We start from the raw sequence: 16,943 nt of genomic DNA, 5'->3' as shown, positions 1-16,943 counted from the left end.
CTTTATTTAACAAAAGTGGTTGATTTAAGAAAAACTCAGATATCATGTGTGCAAAAGTATGTGAACCCCTTCAGTTAATAGGATATTGCGCCTCCTTTTGCAGAGATTACCTCAACCAAACGGTTTCTGTAGTGACTAATCAGCCTCTCACATCTACTTTGGGGGATTTTTGCCCATTCTTCCTTGCAGAACGCAGTCAGTTGAGAGAGGTTTGATGGGCGTCTGGCATGAACTGCTCGCTTCAGGTCCCGCCACAGCATTTCAATGGGATTTAGGTCAGGACTTTGACTGGGCCAGTCCAGAACACGAATCTTCTTCTTTTTCAGCCATTCCTTGGTTGTATTGCTGGAATGCTTTGGATCATTATCATGTTGCATGATCCACCTTCTGCCAAGCTTTAACTTCAAAACAGATGGCGTCAGGTTATGTTCTAGGATTTGACAATATTCCTCAGAATTCATGATTCCCTGGACTATGTGGAGTTGTCCAGGTCCTGAGGATGAAAAGCAAGCCCAGATCTTGACATTCCCACCTCCATGCTTCACTGTTGGGAGAAGGTTCTTTTGGTGGTATGCAGTGTTGACTTTTCGCCAGACATGGCGGTTTTGGTTGTGACCAAACAGTTCAATTTTGTACCTACATCAGTTGATGAAAACTCTTTTTAATTTAGTCTCGACAACACAACTGTTAAAAAAACAAAAAAAAAAACTACTGAATTGATTGATTAGGAAATCAGGTTGAAATAATAGAAAATCCCAAAATGTTGAGGGGGTTCACAAACTTTTGAGCAGCACTGTATATGTTGCTAATGCCTCCGTGTCTGTCATTTGCATCTAGTTCTATATTATGTGATATTTACCGTAGTATAATGTGGGCGTAGTTAGTAGGTTATCGGCTAAAGTCAGGTCTTATTGGAGCAACCTAGCATAGTAGCATCGCGTTTGCAACACCGTCAAAACTCCCTTGCCTCCTCCCCACTCCTGCTCTGCTCTCTCATCTCCGTGAGTCCGTCTCTCTGACTTTTCTCGCGTTATTCAACCAACATCGTAACGCATAGTAACGCACGCCTTTCCCGCCTCAGTAACGGTAATGGCGTTGCCAAGATGAGAAAAGTAATTAATAACGCCGTTATATTCTAACGCCCTTATTAACAACACTGGTTATGTCTTATTCGCTGTTGCCACTAGAGGGTAGTGTATCCACCTAAATTAATAAAACTAAATGCAAACAGTTTCAAAACAAACCGTTCCAGCTTCACTCTAATAAAACAAATACTCGAAGCAGCAAAATTTGATTCGAAGCTTTTTTCCTAATCGAATTACTCAAGTTAATCGATTAATCGTTGCAGCACTAATCCATTCCATTTTAACTGCTAGAGTGGCAGCGAATGAAAATTCTGGGTACATCCGTTCATTTGCTGCTTACCATCCCACTTCAAATGGATTGGACGTCTAGCAGTTTCAATAGCAGCCAATGAGTTGAAGTATAAAAGATATCTAAAATACATTTTTTGAAGTAAATAATGGCAAAAAGTTGACCCTCCAACATTGTGCGGAATGGCATTGTGCTCTCCTTGACTTGGCGAGTGCAAACGCTGCAAAGTAATGGACTGTTTGTGACCTTTGTCAAGGTGGAAAGTATTTGGTGGTGTGTTGAACTCCCCATCAAAGTGTTTGAGTGTTTCAGTGCATTGTGCGCTCCTTGAGAGTTAAGGCTGGTGAAACAAGGCGAACAGAAAAAGAGCATTAAATCTAATCAGTGCGTGCAAGTACACTAGGGATCAGACAGCACTCAACATCAAATATAAGGCCGACTGGGACGGCCACTTTGTTGTCATTGATTGGTCTTGATGGCAAAAGGTTGTGTGCCTAAAAGGGGAAAAGGTTACTTCCGACTGAGTTACTGTGAAAAGCCTGTATAGGTGGTACTAAATGGGATTTAGGACCCATTTCAACATCAAATAAAGACCAAGGCGTTTGCTTGAAAGCTGCTGTTAGGTTTCAAATGAAAATGGCTTTTTTTTTTTAGTTTTGTTTTGTTTTTATAGCAGTGGGCCTGATCCAACTTTGCTGCACGCTACAACTTCAGTTTGTTGGAAAATAGTAAAGGCTCGGTGGAATACATGACAAAAGAAGTGAACAACACCTCTTAATTAACTACTCAGTCAAGAATTGACTTCCTTTGAATCTTTATTAGACTTTTTAGTCAAATGTGTTCCTCTAGCCATGTGGGACCAGCTTGAAGCAAAGTCTTTTCAATAACTATGTCATTGTGGAGCGCAATCAACTTTGAAGAGCAAATTAATAAGGAGGGAAAGTAATACACAGCCAAACAAAACAGCCCATGAATCTGCACGTTACTGCATACGTCAGCTGAAAAGAGGTGCCCGGAAAGGTTCAAAATATATGGAGTTATTCAATGTCATTCGTTTTTTGGGAAACCAATTATTTATGTCCATTCAATTTTTGCTGGTTTTCCAAAACTCACTAAAAACTATGAATAAAATATACCTTATCTACCAAATGAAAGAATAGACCCTACCCACGTGACGTCACAACTCCGCTCTCCTGAATGGTACCGCCCAATTGTCCGTCAACACATAGTGTTAACCTGTTACGGCTACGTACATTCCTCCTATTTACGGCGTGTTTTTCTGCTCCTTAACATTAATAATCAAAATGGTGAAGGCGTGTGTGGCTGTTGGTTGCACTAACAGAGAAGATGGAAGGAGAGACTTGAAGTTTTACCGTATTCCGAGGGATCCAAAGAGGAGAGCGAAATGGACGGCTGCAATTCGACGTGAAAACTGGGCACCAAAAAATCACCACAGACTATGTAGTAGTCATTTTATATCCGGTAAGATGCATTTAAGATATACTTAGAGGGTTTTGGGCTGACAAATAACCACAATTAAGATCATTGCTAGGCTAATCGCAGACAACATACACGTATGTATGTAGTGAGAGTACTATCGCTAAACCATATAAACATTAAAAGCCTTAACTCCATTGACAAACGACATGAAATACATTAGACTTGACAGTGGATGTTAGCAATAACAAAAGATTTTGAATTGAAAATTTCGTAACTCACCTTTCCAAGCACAAGATAGATTCCTGCCAAATTTTCGTGGACGAGGACCTGTTTCACCCAACCAGCAACAAAGTATCTATAAGCCTCCAAGCTCTTGAAGTTTTTCAAATTTTCGTGAGAATAGGCTGATTTTGTGTGGACAAGATAATTGTAAATATCAGCGTAGCAGATGTCAGGCAGACAGGGCGAAGACAGTGGGTCGAAAAACATCGATTTGGGCATCAAATATGGATCTGGCGACTGTATAGAACGAAGCTTTTCCACATAACGCCTTTTATGCAACACATCCAGTGAGTTTACGGCATCAGAAAGCACCGGGTCTTCCATGAAATGCATTTTAAATTCCTCGATCAATTGAAACCAATGCTAATACAGAGACAAAATGACGGACAATTGGGCGGAACCATACAGCGAGCACGTGGTTTTGTGACGTCGGTGGGTAGGGTCTATAGACACACTTCTTTTAGCAAGAATAAAATTTTGGGGTTTCAATTTTTCCATTCTTTTGTAATTGGCAATGGAATATACTGTAGATAGGTTATACATTGGATCAGCACTTTACCCACAAAAAAAAACAAAAAAAACGGAAAACTAGGTTTCTGTGAAATAACCGTTTCAAGCTAAATACTCGCTTGGGTACTAATATATGTGTTTTAGGCGACAACACTAACATATTAAATGTTTTCATTCTTTGAAGCATCAAATTAAATTTTTAAAAATGACCTTTGATCAAAAAATAATTTAGCAATAGCTACTTCTCCAGAAATGATAATCCTTCAATTACATGTTAATTAATGTTTTTTTTCCATTTTTTCATCTTCAAATTAATTTTATTGCAAATTAATATTGTAATTAAAGCAACACTTGGTTGAAAGTGAATATTCTAATCGAGTATCCTACTGAAAATTTCATCGATTAGTCGAGAAATTGGATAAAACATTTTGTTTTAAAAAGCAGTTATAAATATACATGAGAAAACAATACATTTCACCTAATATAGACAATCGCTGTTGTTTTAGATGTACATTGTTGAAAACAGCCAACAATTGCGTCTAAAATGTGACTGGAAAAATCAAACAACAAATTTGCCGCTTTCACTCAAAAAACTTAAGATCTTATAAAAGCAAAACCTTATTTCTTACCTGAAATGTCATTATGCTTGAAAAGTTGTTTCAATTGAATTTCCATTTCCACAAACTATTTTTAAGTTCTAGTAAAGTTTTAAGTTTAAGTCTAAATTGTAAGTCCTGATAGGATTTTGAGTTTTTGCAGTGTTCAAAATAAATGTATGAAAACTGCGGCATTGGAGCACATTAGGCACAAGTGCTACTTGGTGTTTTTTCATCAATGACTATCGAGCTTAAATTAACAGCTTTATTATGTTTTTATTTTACTTCCTCATCACCCTACAGCGCTGTGTTTTTACAGATTAAATAAACCCTGTATGAAAGACATGTTAGCCACACATCGACAGTAGTCATAATTAATAGAAACCTAGCCCTCCGCAGGGCTAACATTACGTTAGCAAGGTACAGTAATGTTAATCTTATTTAATAGCGCTACGTTAACTTAATTTTACCTTGTTCCGAGTATCGCTCCTCCGTCTCGCCTGCGGTGGAGCGAGGGCTAGGCTGGGTTTCGGGAGCGGTCATGGGGTCCAGCCAGGGACATGGAAGCGTCGGCGGGGCCGCTGGTAGCCGGGGCCGGGTGGGGGTAGTGTTATGTAAGCGCTGTCTTATAGTGAATTTATGAAACAGTGTTCGCCTTGGTCTCCACCTGCAAATGCTCCCACGCTCTTGCCATTTTCTGCCTTTTCTCTGTGCATTTTTCTTGGCTTTCGTCAGCTTCTTCGTTGTCATTTCTATATTCATGCATGGTTGAAATCAAATATGTCTGCTGCCGCTGTTTTCTTCTGGTACATGCGTGACATCAGGGTATTGTGTCGCATTAAAAGTAGTCCGGGCAAAATGTGATGCTTAGAGCTGGCAAAAAAAAGTTACTGGAGTTATTCGAGTCATCGTTTCAGCTCTATTGCATATATCGATATCTGTTTGATATCGGTATCGGATTTTTGGAGTTGGTCAATATAAGGATATCGGTTATCAGTTAAAAAGTCATCATCGGACTCTAGTTCATAATTATTTTGATCTGATTCTATTTGTAATTCTATAAAATGTTGACTGTATTTTACTGTATGTATAGTGTTAATTCTCATTTTATTACTATATAGTGCTGCAACGATTAATCAATTAACTCGAGTACTCGATTAGAAACAAATATTCGAATTAAATTTTATTGCTTGGAGTATTGGTTTAATTAAAGTGGTGTTGTAATGGTTTATTTTGAAAGTGTTGGCATTTAGTTTTATTGATTAGGGTAGATACACTGCTCTCTGGTCTGCCTCATTTCACATGGCTGAATCCAACTGCTCCCTGTTAAGACCAACGTAGGCTAAGTTTTTGTTTGAGCTAATGTTTTTTATGCATTCATAATTTAGTTTACAGGCATATTTGGCCGTTTTTTGTGGGAATATGTGTCTGAACCATTTGTTAAGAGCATTGTAAAAAAAATAAAAAATAAAAAGTTAGTATTTTATAGCAGTGAAGCTAGCAGACTTTTGCCATGTAAGTTAGCCAATTGTTCTGCTGTTGTACATAGATCCTCTTTTTTTATATATATACCGTTTGAGGCTAAGCTCAGGTATTTTAAATTTTTCATGTTCCTTATCCGATTACTCGATTATTCAAACTAATTCATCGATTGACTACTAAAATAATCGATAGCTTGCAGCCCTATTACTATATAAGACACTTTGTGAATCCTCTCTATAAAAGTGCTTTATAAATCACATCTACTTGGTATAATTCTTGTTTTTTGTGGTATTTTAACAAAATCATGTTCCACACATGAACATGAACAAGTAAATGTTATTGATATTGTACAGAGGACATACGCACACATATCCATTTTAAGTAATTTCTGTCCCTTTTTTTACATGTTGTGCGTGCAGACACATGAGCTTCTTTGCATCCAAAGCGAGCCCGACCTCGGCCATCCTCGACCTGTGGGAAGCTCAACATTTCCACGGGGGCAACATCAACCAGCTGGCTGCTGTCATGGCGGACATCGGGAAGCAGGAAGCCATGATCTTCCTGGTGTCGGACGGAGAATGCTAACAGGCTAAGGAGGCGGCGAGTAGGGTGGAAGAATACACGCGGCGAGAATAACCCAGCTGAGCTGTGTGTTTGAGGTCGCTCAACGTAGGAGGATGCTGTTTTAACCATTTCCACTGAGAATCATAATCAAGCAGCTCCATTGAAAACACAGCTGCGAAGATAGAGCTCCCAGCCCCTTCCCTAATTTCTTCATACATAATTCCATGCCTTATGTAGCACTTCATATATTTAAATCAACAATGGCCAGTAATTCCATTTCCTTGAAAAATGAAATCCATGGAAACGCTTAGTTCAAATCCTCACTATCCAGTTTACGGTTAATTTACTCGTGAGCTCTTTGTCCTCACTAAAAAGACAATTCTGCCTACTTGTAGAACAACCACTGTTAACTCATTTTCTACAATTGGTCCTTACGCCTGTCTGAATAGTAAGACAGGAGTTCTAGCAGTGCTAGTAAATACGACAAAGGCACGGGTACTTGAACCTTAAAAATAAAGTTGTCGATAATTGTCAGGCAATTTGAAAATGACAAAAAAACATGAACACAAATAGCTGTAAAACAAATGCGAAATAATCAAGACAAAGGTACACTTACAAGTTAAAAACGGTAGATATCACTCTGTGAACGTCTCTGCCTAAAGCTTTTCAGAAGTATCATTCAGTAGACATAGTGTAGTTGTAGGAAGTTAGCCGCTAACATTATCATCCAGTAGACACCATTGTATGATGTTAGCCGCTAACGCTTGCCAGTCAGACGTGTGCTAACATGATTTTGCTTAAGCACACGCATCTAACTGGGTTCATTAGCGACTAATGTCATAACGTTAGCTGTTAGCTATGGGACGCCGTTTGTAAAGCAGCACATGCTGAAAATTACGACAACATTTTCTCACATTTAGCGCCACACATTATTGAAAACGTGGTGTGAAATTTTTAGTCACTTTTTTTGCACATTTACAACATTATTTAGCAACTTAAATATTCATTTTTAAATAAGAGGTTTTGTACCTGAATTTTTAAATCCAGAACTAAATACTTAATTTAAATCCTAAATTTATATCATATATCCTAAATGCTAATTCTGGAGACAGTTGGAACTAAATATTTAGCTCAATATGCAAATTCACATGACTGGAGACCAGAAGTAACAAAATAGAAGCTGGAGCACACAAAATACTCTTTAAATAGTTTCTCCTAAATATGTATTTTACCTATATATTAGGGCTGTCAAAAGATTAAAATTTGTAATCGAGTTAATTACAGCTTAAAAATTAATCGTAATTAATCACAATTCAAACCATCCTTAAAATATGCCATATTTTTCTGTAAATTATTGTTGGAATGGAAAGATAAGACACAAGATGGATATATACATTCAACATACGGTACATAAGTACTGTATTTGTTTATTATAACAATAAATCAACAAGATGGCATTAACATTCTGTTAAAGGGATCCATGGATAGAAAGACTTGTAGTTGTTAAAAGATAAATGTTAGTACAAAATATAGAAATTTTATATTATAACCCCTCTTAATGTTTTCGTTTTAATAAAATCTGTAAAATTTTCAATCAAAAAATAAACTAGTAACCCACCATTGTTGATGTCAATAATTACACAATGCTCGTGGGTGTTGAAGCCTATAAAATCAGTCGCACCCAAGCGCCAGCAGAGGGTGACAAAACTCCAAAAAACACATTGCACCGTGCTATCATTTTAATCTGTTTTGAGTGGAGCATGTGCGTTAATTGCGTCAAATATTTTAACGTGATTAATTTAAAAAGTTAATTACCGCCCGTTAACGCGATAATTTTGACAGCCCTACTATATATTGTTATTATCACAGTGACTCATGTCAAAGAGCAGACTGCCACCGTTGAGTAGGTTTTATTCATTTTCAAGCAACGTAAACAGACAGTCTGAGCTGCTCCGCCAGCTTTTATTTTGTTACTTCCGGTCTCCAGTCATGTGAATTTGCGTATTAAGCTAAATATTTATTTCCGAACGTTACCTGATTTAAAATTTAGGATATAGGAAATGAATTTAAGATTTAAATGAAATATTTAGTTCTGGATTTAAAGAATCAGGTCCAAAACTTCTTATTTAAATATAAATATTTAAGTTGCTAAATAATGTTGTAAAGTTGCACAAAAAAAAAAAGTGACTCTAAAAATTTCACACCATTTTAAACACTGTGCGGCGCTAAATGTGAGAAAATGTTGTCGTAATTTTCAGCATGTGCTGCTTTACAAACGGCGCCCCATAGTTAGCGTCATATTTCTAGTTGACTACTTTTAAAAAGCCGAACGGAGAGATGGTCACATAACAATCTCTACTGTTTATAAGTTCTTTTCCATTGTAAGCCTACTTCCATTGCGGTCATTTTGTGTTGGTGTTGCTGCTTTTGCTTGTTGTGTTTTTTTCTTTTGTAAAGTGCTTGAAATTTACAAATTGCCTGACACTTCCCGGCTATCGTCTCAACTGGATATTAATGAAATGTTCAAACAGCAATCCATAAAAATCAGCTATTGAAGGTTCATCTAAGGACCCTCGGGTCCCGCCCACTCTTTGTCAATGTTACATGTGTGTTCTTATCAGGGAGAACTCCCTCATTTCCTTCACTCAAGTCAACATACCATTGCTAATGAAGGAGCTGCAGGGCCTTGAAACACTTGGGAAGCAACGGACATCGTCACCGGCCTAAGTGACGTGTCGTCTAATTGCTTTAATTGTGAGGCAGACATCATGTTTGTGGCGCAAATGACCTGCAGTGGAAGCATCTGCTTAAAGGGCCGGTTTGCGTTTGGGTCATTTTCTGAAGCCATGTTCGGTGCGCTTTGCTGTCCTTCTGGCAACTGCATTGCAAGCAGGCATCATACGAAAAGGGAACATCCGTGGTTTTAATCCCCAGTACAGCCATTCTGTGTGTGAATGCGTGTGCCTGTGCGTGTGTGCTCCTCCTCAGGGTTGCATGTGATGTCTATAAAGTTGTCAGGAGAGCCTCCCCGCCCTCCCTCCTTCATTAAAGAAACACTCGGTCAAACAGCTGGCGTATACGCCGAAGCCCCCCGATACACCGGAGCTTCTTTTTACGATTGTCCCGATTTTTGGAATGTATTTTTATGTTTCCATGTGCTTTGCAAAGAGGACACTTAGTTTTTAATATGGCATCTTAAAACCTTATTTTTTTTAAACACAGCTACTGCAGCTCTCCTTTTGACCAAGGAATATTAGGGCCACTTAATTGAAACATGATTCTTCAATTTTATTCCAATGAGAATAGAGTTGTAGTGTTTTAAAGGGAACCTCGAACTTGAAGACTTGTAGATTCTAATAAGTCACAAATGTTTTCTTTTACTAAAATATGTTATCAGAAACATAAAATATTGTCATTGATCTAAAAATCTATAACATTTAGTGCATGTTTTGACTTACGGAATTGGGGTATGACGGAGATTGTCACCGTCACTCGACAAATACTTCTGGGTTACTGCAATTCTTTTTACACGGCGAGACGTCCAACACATGCACTCATCGGTTAAAAACGGCGAGTGCTTACTATTTGTGTTTTTAATGTCTTTTATTACCTTTTCATTGCCTCAAAATACTTTTTGCGTATCTCTATCATACTTTTACAGTCTTTCTCAATTGCTTTGGTACGTTTCTCAGACTAGAATTTAAATTCTCATAACTACTTGTTTAACCCTCACAACGTGTCGCACAAGTGGCAAAACAACATGGATTACCTGCAAAAGCCAGTTTTCTGTGCAAAATACTTCATCTATCGCTCAAAATTAAATTTCTGTGTCAATGAACATGTCAGTGCTGTCAGAATGATAAGTCCTTATTTCATTGTGTACAGACAAGACCGTCAAATAGATTAGTTATGCTCTCGAGGTTCTGACGCTGAATATGGCGTACGTAAGTTTTGATGAAAATTGCTAGTTACACTTTTGTGTGTGGGAGATTGATTGCAAGAGACTGGACAAGATTCGCTTTACACGTTTGCTTTTTTTATAATCTTTACAGACCATGCCATTGCAGTACAGAAAGCAAAAGACAGCACTGAGTATCACAAAGAAATATAAAATAAAATATAAAATAAAATTACAAATGTGAACATAAGACAATAGGCACAACTAAACTTCAAATGCTGTCAGGATTATTCACCCATTCTCTCTACACATCTTGACGTTCCTCTCTGTTTGGCTACAAATTTTCATACAAATCACAATGGATGTCCTCTCTTGCTATAAAGCGTGGTGAGAATCTTCTTGAATGCCTTACCCAGCCTCCCTAAGCATCTGCTGTGATGTCACTGCATGCTGCATTCATGGCATCCAGGAGAGTCATCTGATTGTGAGGCTGGCGATCATACACTTCCCATCGCCACGTGGAGAAAAAATCTTCTATGGGATTGAGGAATAGAGAGTATAGTTGTAGGAAATTCATTACCATTCTGTTGTTGATTGCAAACCATTCTCTGATTATGTTGACGTGGTGGAAACACATTGTCCCTAACTATTCCAAATTTTGGCAGGTTAAAATAAGTTACCGAAAATAAGTAATGAAAATGCTCAGAAATACAGCAGGGTCGAGAACGAAAAGTGGTATTTGCCATGTGGCAAAATGGATTTTGCCATTTTGCCATGTGTTCTTTTTTTGCCATGTGGCATTTTTTTGCCATTTGGCAAAATGGATTTTGTCATGTGGCATTTTTTTTTTGCCATTTGGCAAAATGAATGTTGTCATGTGGCAGTTTTTTAGCCATGTGGCAACATTGATTTTGCCATGTGCATTTTTTTCACCATGTGGCTAAATGGATTTGGACGTCATTTTTTTTGCCATGTGGCAAAACTGATTTTGCCAAAAATGTGTTTTTCTGCCATTCAAAATGAATGGAAAATTTGGACGTTCATAGCCGTCAATGGCACAGCCTTACATGGGTGCTAGTTGAATGTCAATGCACTGTAATGGTAAGTGTATAGTCAAAAATCACAATCATATGTTTTTCTGCCATTTAAAATGAATGGAAAATTCTGACGTGCCTAGTTGTCAATGGCATGGACGTGCATGGCCTGCAAAAATGCAATATACCCCCAAAAAATGCCACATACAAAAGAAAAAAATGCCCCAAACCAAAATCATTTGGCCACATACCAAAAAAATGCCACGTCAAAATACATTTTGCCACATGGCAAAAAAATGCCACATACCAAAATACATTTTGCCACGTCAAAATACATTTTGCCACATAGCAAAAAAATGTCACGTGGCAAAGTCCGTTTTGCCACATGGCAAAATCCATTTTGCCACATGGCAAAAAAAATGCCACATGGCAAAATCAATTTTGCCACATGGCAAAAAAATGCCACATGGCAAAATATTTTGCCACTTGGCAAAAAAAATGCCACATAGCAAATACCACTTTTGATTCTCGTTGTCTCTCCAGAAATACGCACACACATACAAACCCTAACCATATGCATTGAAGTAATGACTAGATGTTGTGGGTGGTGAGACTATTCAATAGAGACCGACGATAATCCATTTTGACCATCATGGCAGATGCAACTGATAATGTAGGAAACATCAGAGAATTGTACAAAATCATTTGCATGGATGCACAAAAACATCTGCAACTTGCTCAAAGGAATGAGAAACTGCTTTTTTGATGTGCACTAGTGATACGATGTTGTGAGGATTGAACAAGTACTGTAATGAATTTCAATTCTGATCTGAGAAGCGTACAAAAGCAATTGAGAAAAACTGTAAGCATAGAGATGTTGCTTTCAAGCAGGTTGTTGATCTGTTGACCACATTAGTCATGTAGCATATTTAAACCACCCTTATTTGATATCACTACGTTTAAGTACGTATTTTCATAAGGCATCTTTAATATGTTTTGTCTGTATGCATCTAATTCGTGTCAAATTCGCCTCTTGTAGGCATTTCGCCTGTGTAGCACATTTTGGCAGAACACTTTTTTTCTCGTCTCATCCCCTCTTTCCTGTTCATTTTGCTTTTGCTGCTTGTTTTGTTAAATATCGACATTGCTTTCATACTCATTAATGTTCCTCTCCGGTTCAAATTGAAAGGGTTGGACAGATGACGTCGCTAGAGTCATACTCTGGAAGCTCGGCAGCGTAACAATGTGATGTCACCGCCCTGCGATATCAAAAACAACGGCGACCTACTAGTTAAACTAATTTTACAAGTTTTATAAAAACGAAAACATCAAGAGGGGTTTTAATATCAAATTATCTTAACTCATAATAACATTTATCTTTTAAGAATTACACGTCTTTCTATCCGTGGAGCCCTTTAAGGAATTAATAAAGTCATACTTTTTGAGAAAAACAGTTAAATCATTATGCAGGAAGAATTATGAACTAATCTGACAAGAGACGTGATGAAAAAAGTTGGAATACCTAAAAAAGTATTAAGTAGGAACATTTCTTCATCATTTGAACTTTATCTTTCTGGTAACGTCTGATTAAATTCTGTAATTCCTGTGAAATGTAGCTCTTATAGTAATGCGAGTAATGTCTCCTACAATTACTACCTAATTCATGTCTGACTTGGCGAGGGGCATTTTTGTCTTGTTCAAATTAGCCCCTGCTCATACTGCCTCATTTTTTGTTACCATGACAACTTCAGGCTCAGATATAGGATAGCTCCCTTTTTTTTGACCCTAAAAACCTTTAAATACTGTTTTTTCCAGACTCTAAGTTGCACTTTTTTTATACTCAAGTACAACTTATATGTTGATACTTATACTCAAGGCGTGCCCTCTACTTTGAATTGGTGCAGTTGTTCAAAAGTGATACTAAAGATGAAGACTTGAATGGATTTGGAAGTGATTTAAAGGGAGATCGAGAGTTTGTTTTGTTTATCGTTATCTGAATAACTTAATATGTCAAAAGATACCTGTTTAGCACTTTGTTCTCCATTTCATTACTACAGGTAGTCCTCGGGTTACGAACGAGTTCCGTTCCTACGCTGGCGACATAACCTGAATTTCCACGTATGTCGGAATTAACCCTTTAAATACCCCTAAATGCCCCCTAAATCTCAAAATAACTATCCACAAACATGTATTATACGTCAATACGTCAATCTATTGTCCTCGCCAAGATCCGTCCTAGCTAGACAGCGAGCTTAAGCTCCGAAATGACGATGTCAGACGTCCGTGTGGTTTGCTGACTTTATTCAGCTGCTCAAGACATCAACACTTGCAGAATGTAACTAAAATAAAAATGAATATCAGTTTTATCTTCAATAACAGCAATTCAAATTTGCGTTTATGACTAGCTGCCGATACACCAATAACAATCACAAACGATTAGCATCTATGAGGTAACGTACGCACATCATAAAAAAAAAATCATATAAACTCGCCCCAAGTATTCGACAACAATTGAAAATGCACAATAAATAGTACCAAAGCTGTTACATACAGGTGTTGCTTCTATCTTTGCTCTAGTTTTTGGGATTTAAAAAAAAAATAAAAAATTTTAAAAATCACACACGGTTTATGGATATGTCATTCAAGTAAAAGTTTAGGGCAAATGACTATTTTTGGTAATAAAATACAAAAACAAATTATTATTATATTGCAGCATCTACAAAGACAATGCCCAGATGGTGATGAAAATGCATAATGAACAGGAAAACAGTCCATTATTTTCACTTAATCGTATACCCCTCTGAACGCCACGAACTGTAAGTAAAAAACAAAAAAAATTGCCCGAGAGTTTAAGATGACGCTAGCCACGCTAAATGCTAATGCTAGCTAGAATGCAAATGCTATGCTAACACGCCGAGCCACCGAGCATCGCGTTTGTAACGGCGTCACAACCCCCTTCCCCAGATCCCTTACCCAGATCCCCTCTCCCGCTCTGCGTCTCTCCGTGTCTCTCAGACATCTTTCGTCATTTAATCAAATTGTAGTAACGCACGCCTTCACGTCCTCGGTAACGACGTTGCCGACCCCCTCTTTTTCAAGACTCAAGTTTGAAAAAAGACTTTTTGAACACTAAATTAATTTTTATACAGAAAATAAATACAGCACATCCGAAACAAATGATTATAACAATATATTTGAGAGAAAAACCATGTTATTTTGCCTCATTCAAATCTTAATAGCTGAACATTTAAATATGTAAACTAAAGTGCAATCACATTCGTAAATGAATGGCTTCTGGTTTTTGAAATGTAAATAAACCAATCTATTGTGATAAAACAACAAAACTGCATTAACCATCAAAGTGAAGTCTAACTCTAGCTGTCGTCTTGAAACAAATCTGAATAAGGAAAAACATTGCAGCAAAATAATGCAAACTGGTTAAACTTGAAAGTAGCTGAGATCTGTCATGACAGAACATCGCTTCAATGATATCTGGCGCCATCTCGTGTCGCAAATGGGTATAATTTCTAGACCGCGAATATAAGACGACCCCCTCTTTTTCAGTCTTATTTCAATGCAAAAAATAAAAAATAAAAAACGTCTTATATTCGGGCCAATACGGTAATTAGATTACTCGCTACTGACAAAAAATGCAGTTATACTCTAACGCCGTTATTAACAACACTGTATATATTTTATAATATTTTTGCTTGGTCTCTAAGTAAAATGACCTCCCCAAAATTTGACTTCTACTCCAGTGCGACTTAAATGTTGTTTTTCCCCTCTTCATTGTACATTTTGGCTAGTGCAACTTATACACGGGTGCGACTTATTGTCCGAAAAATACGGTAATAGTCAGTTGTTCTGCATTTTTCTGTTAAACTTACAATTTGTTTTTTATTCATTTTTAATGATACAGAACTCTACAGTAATGTAAACCTAATTACTAACATTCTTAAATAATCCTTATATGATTAGAGAAAATATTTGGATTCAAAACATTGAACTCATTGGCTGCCATTAACGTTTATAGAGCAACGCTTTTTTCCATTGACCTTATATTAACTTTACCATATTACTGCCTACAAGACAAGGAAACAGATCACCTTTCCTATAACAGTGATCCCTCGTTTTTCACAGTTAATGGAGACCAGAACCCGCTGCGATAAGTGAAAAACCGCGAAGTAGCGCAATGTGTTCAATGTATTTATTCAGATTTAGCATTGGAACGAGATACGTATAAGACATGTTTTTTCCCTTTTCTTCCCAAACTATAATTAATGAATGTATATGGCGGAAAGCACTCAGGTGACCTAAGGTGCTCTAAGACCCCCGATTTGGCCAAATTTCAAAATTGTCTGATATGCACGTGTGATATATCGTTGGAAAGCTCAAAATCTCAATTTTCGGGGGGGGGGATATTTGAACAGGAGGGCTTTTTCTATTTTTTTTTTTTTTTTTTTAAACCCCTAAACCCTAACTAGGCGAGAGCATGAGAGAGCATAATTAAAAACACCCTGATTTTTAAAGCGATATTAGTGCGTACCTACCTTGTTTCAATCCAAAAACTCCGTGTAGCACAGAGTGTCCAAACTTTTTCCAAAGGGGGCCAGATATGGTGTGGTAAAAATGTGATGGGCCGACCTTGGCTGACGTCCTTTACGTATAGCAATATGTTTAAGCAAATTTTAGCAAGCCATTCTGTGTGTCACATTTGCGTTATTTATTTATTTTTTTTAATTAATTATTTCAACACTGTCGCAACCAGCCTTTGTGGCGTTCTCTTTCGACTATCGGGCTCTTGCGAAATACTGCTGCTGTAAAATTAAACTAGCTTCAAGTTGCTTCATTTTCTCGCTACGTATCTTCCCTGTAATCTTGTCGTACATGTCAGCGTGTCTTGTTTGGTAATATCGCCTCACATTGAACTCTTTAAAACCAGCGACTGTCTCTTTGCAAATGACGCGGACACAGTTGTTGCGTATTTTAGTGAAGAAATAGTCCAATTTCCACCTATCCTTGAAGCGTCGGCCTTCACAGTCAACTTTCTTTTTTTTTTGTTGATTGTTGCCATTTTAGAAAATTGGGAGTAAAGGGTAACACGGGGTAATGTTGCTTAGACTGCTGCTTTCTTTTAGTGGGGAAATGAGGAGCAGCATTTAGTGTGTAAGCTACTTCATATGCAGGTAGCAGAACTGCTGACCAATTTATTAAGTCTGTGTGTGGGCCAGACGTTATTGATTTTATGACAGAGGCTGGGGGTCGGATAAAATTTGACCACGGGCCACATTTGGCCCTCGGGCCGGACTTTAGACATGTCTGGTGTAGCATGTCTCACCGAGTGTTAAAACACATTTGTGAATGGCCACAGCCGGACTTTATGGGGATTTTATGGGTGAAACACGGTAATATAACAAGAGTCGCAATGCAGAAATCGCAGACATCTAGGAGTGGTCAAGATTTTCCTTTTCAAATATTTATCCTTATAAACATTTTTTTGTTTTTTTTTCTTTGTTTGGATCGATTACCATCTAAAATATCAGGGAAAATGCGACAGTAACAAAAAAAAAAATACAATTAAGCAATAGTTATGAGGTTGATATCCGTTACCTATTTACAGACACTATTTTTTTTCATTGTGGCATAATTTGTTTTAAAGTGTAAAATATGCGAGGGAATAATTTTATGAATTCTTTTTTTTACCTAAATATTAGACATCAATGAATGATTCTAAGCTAAAAATGATTGACATTTCGAGTAATA

At 37.4% G+C, this 16,943-nt stretch overlaps 1 protein-coding gene across 4 annotated transcripts in view; it reads left to right on the top strand.

Annotated features, from left to right (window-relative positions):
* Window positions 1-7,340, top strand: part of unc5a (unc-5 netrin receptor A) — a 398,198-nt gene extending 390,858 nt beyond the window's left edge. For all 4 annotated transcript variants that reach the window (XM_057851224.1, XM_057851223.1, XM_057851222.1 and 1 more), the window contains one exon: window positions 6,104-7,340. In XM_057851224.1, the coding sequence (XP_057707207.1) occupies window positions 6,104-6,269 (166 nt within the window). In that variant the 3' untranslated portion in view covers window positions 6,270-7,340. The remainder of the gene's footprint in view (window positions 1-6,103) is intronic.
* Window positions 7,341-16,943: the final 9,603 nt, after the last annotated feature.

The sequence above is a fragment of the Corythoichthys intestinalis genome, chromosome 11 (genome assembly GCF_030265065.1).
Source record: "Corythoichthys intestinalis isolate RoL2023-P3 chromosome 11, ASM3026506v1, whole genome shotgun sequence".
Taxonomy (NCBI): Eukaryota; Metazoa; Chordata; class Actinopteri; order Syngnathiformes; family Syngnathidae; genus Corythoichthys; species Corythoichthys intestinalis.
This window is presented reverse-complemented; position numbering and strand designations above follow the sequence as displayed.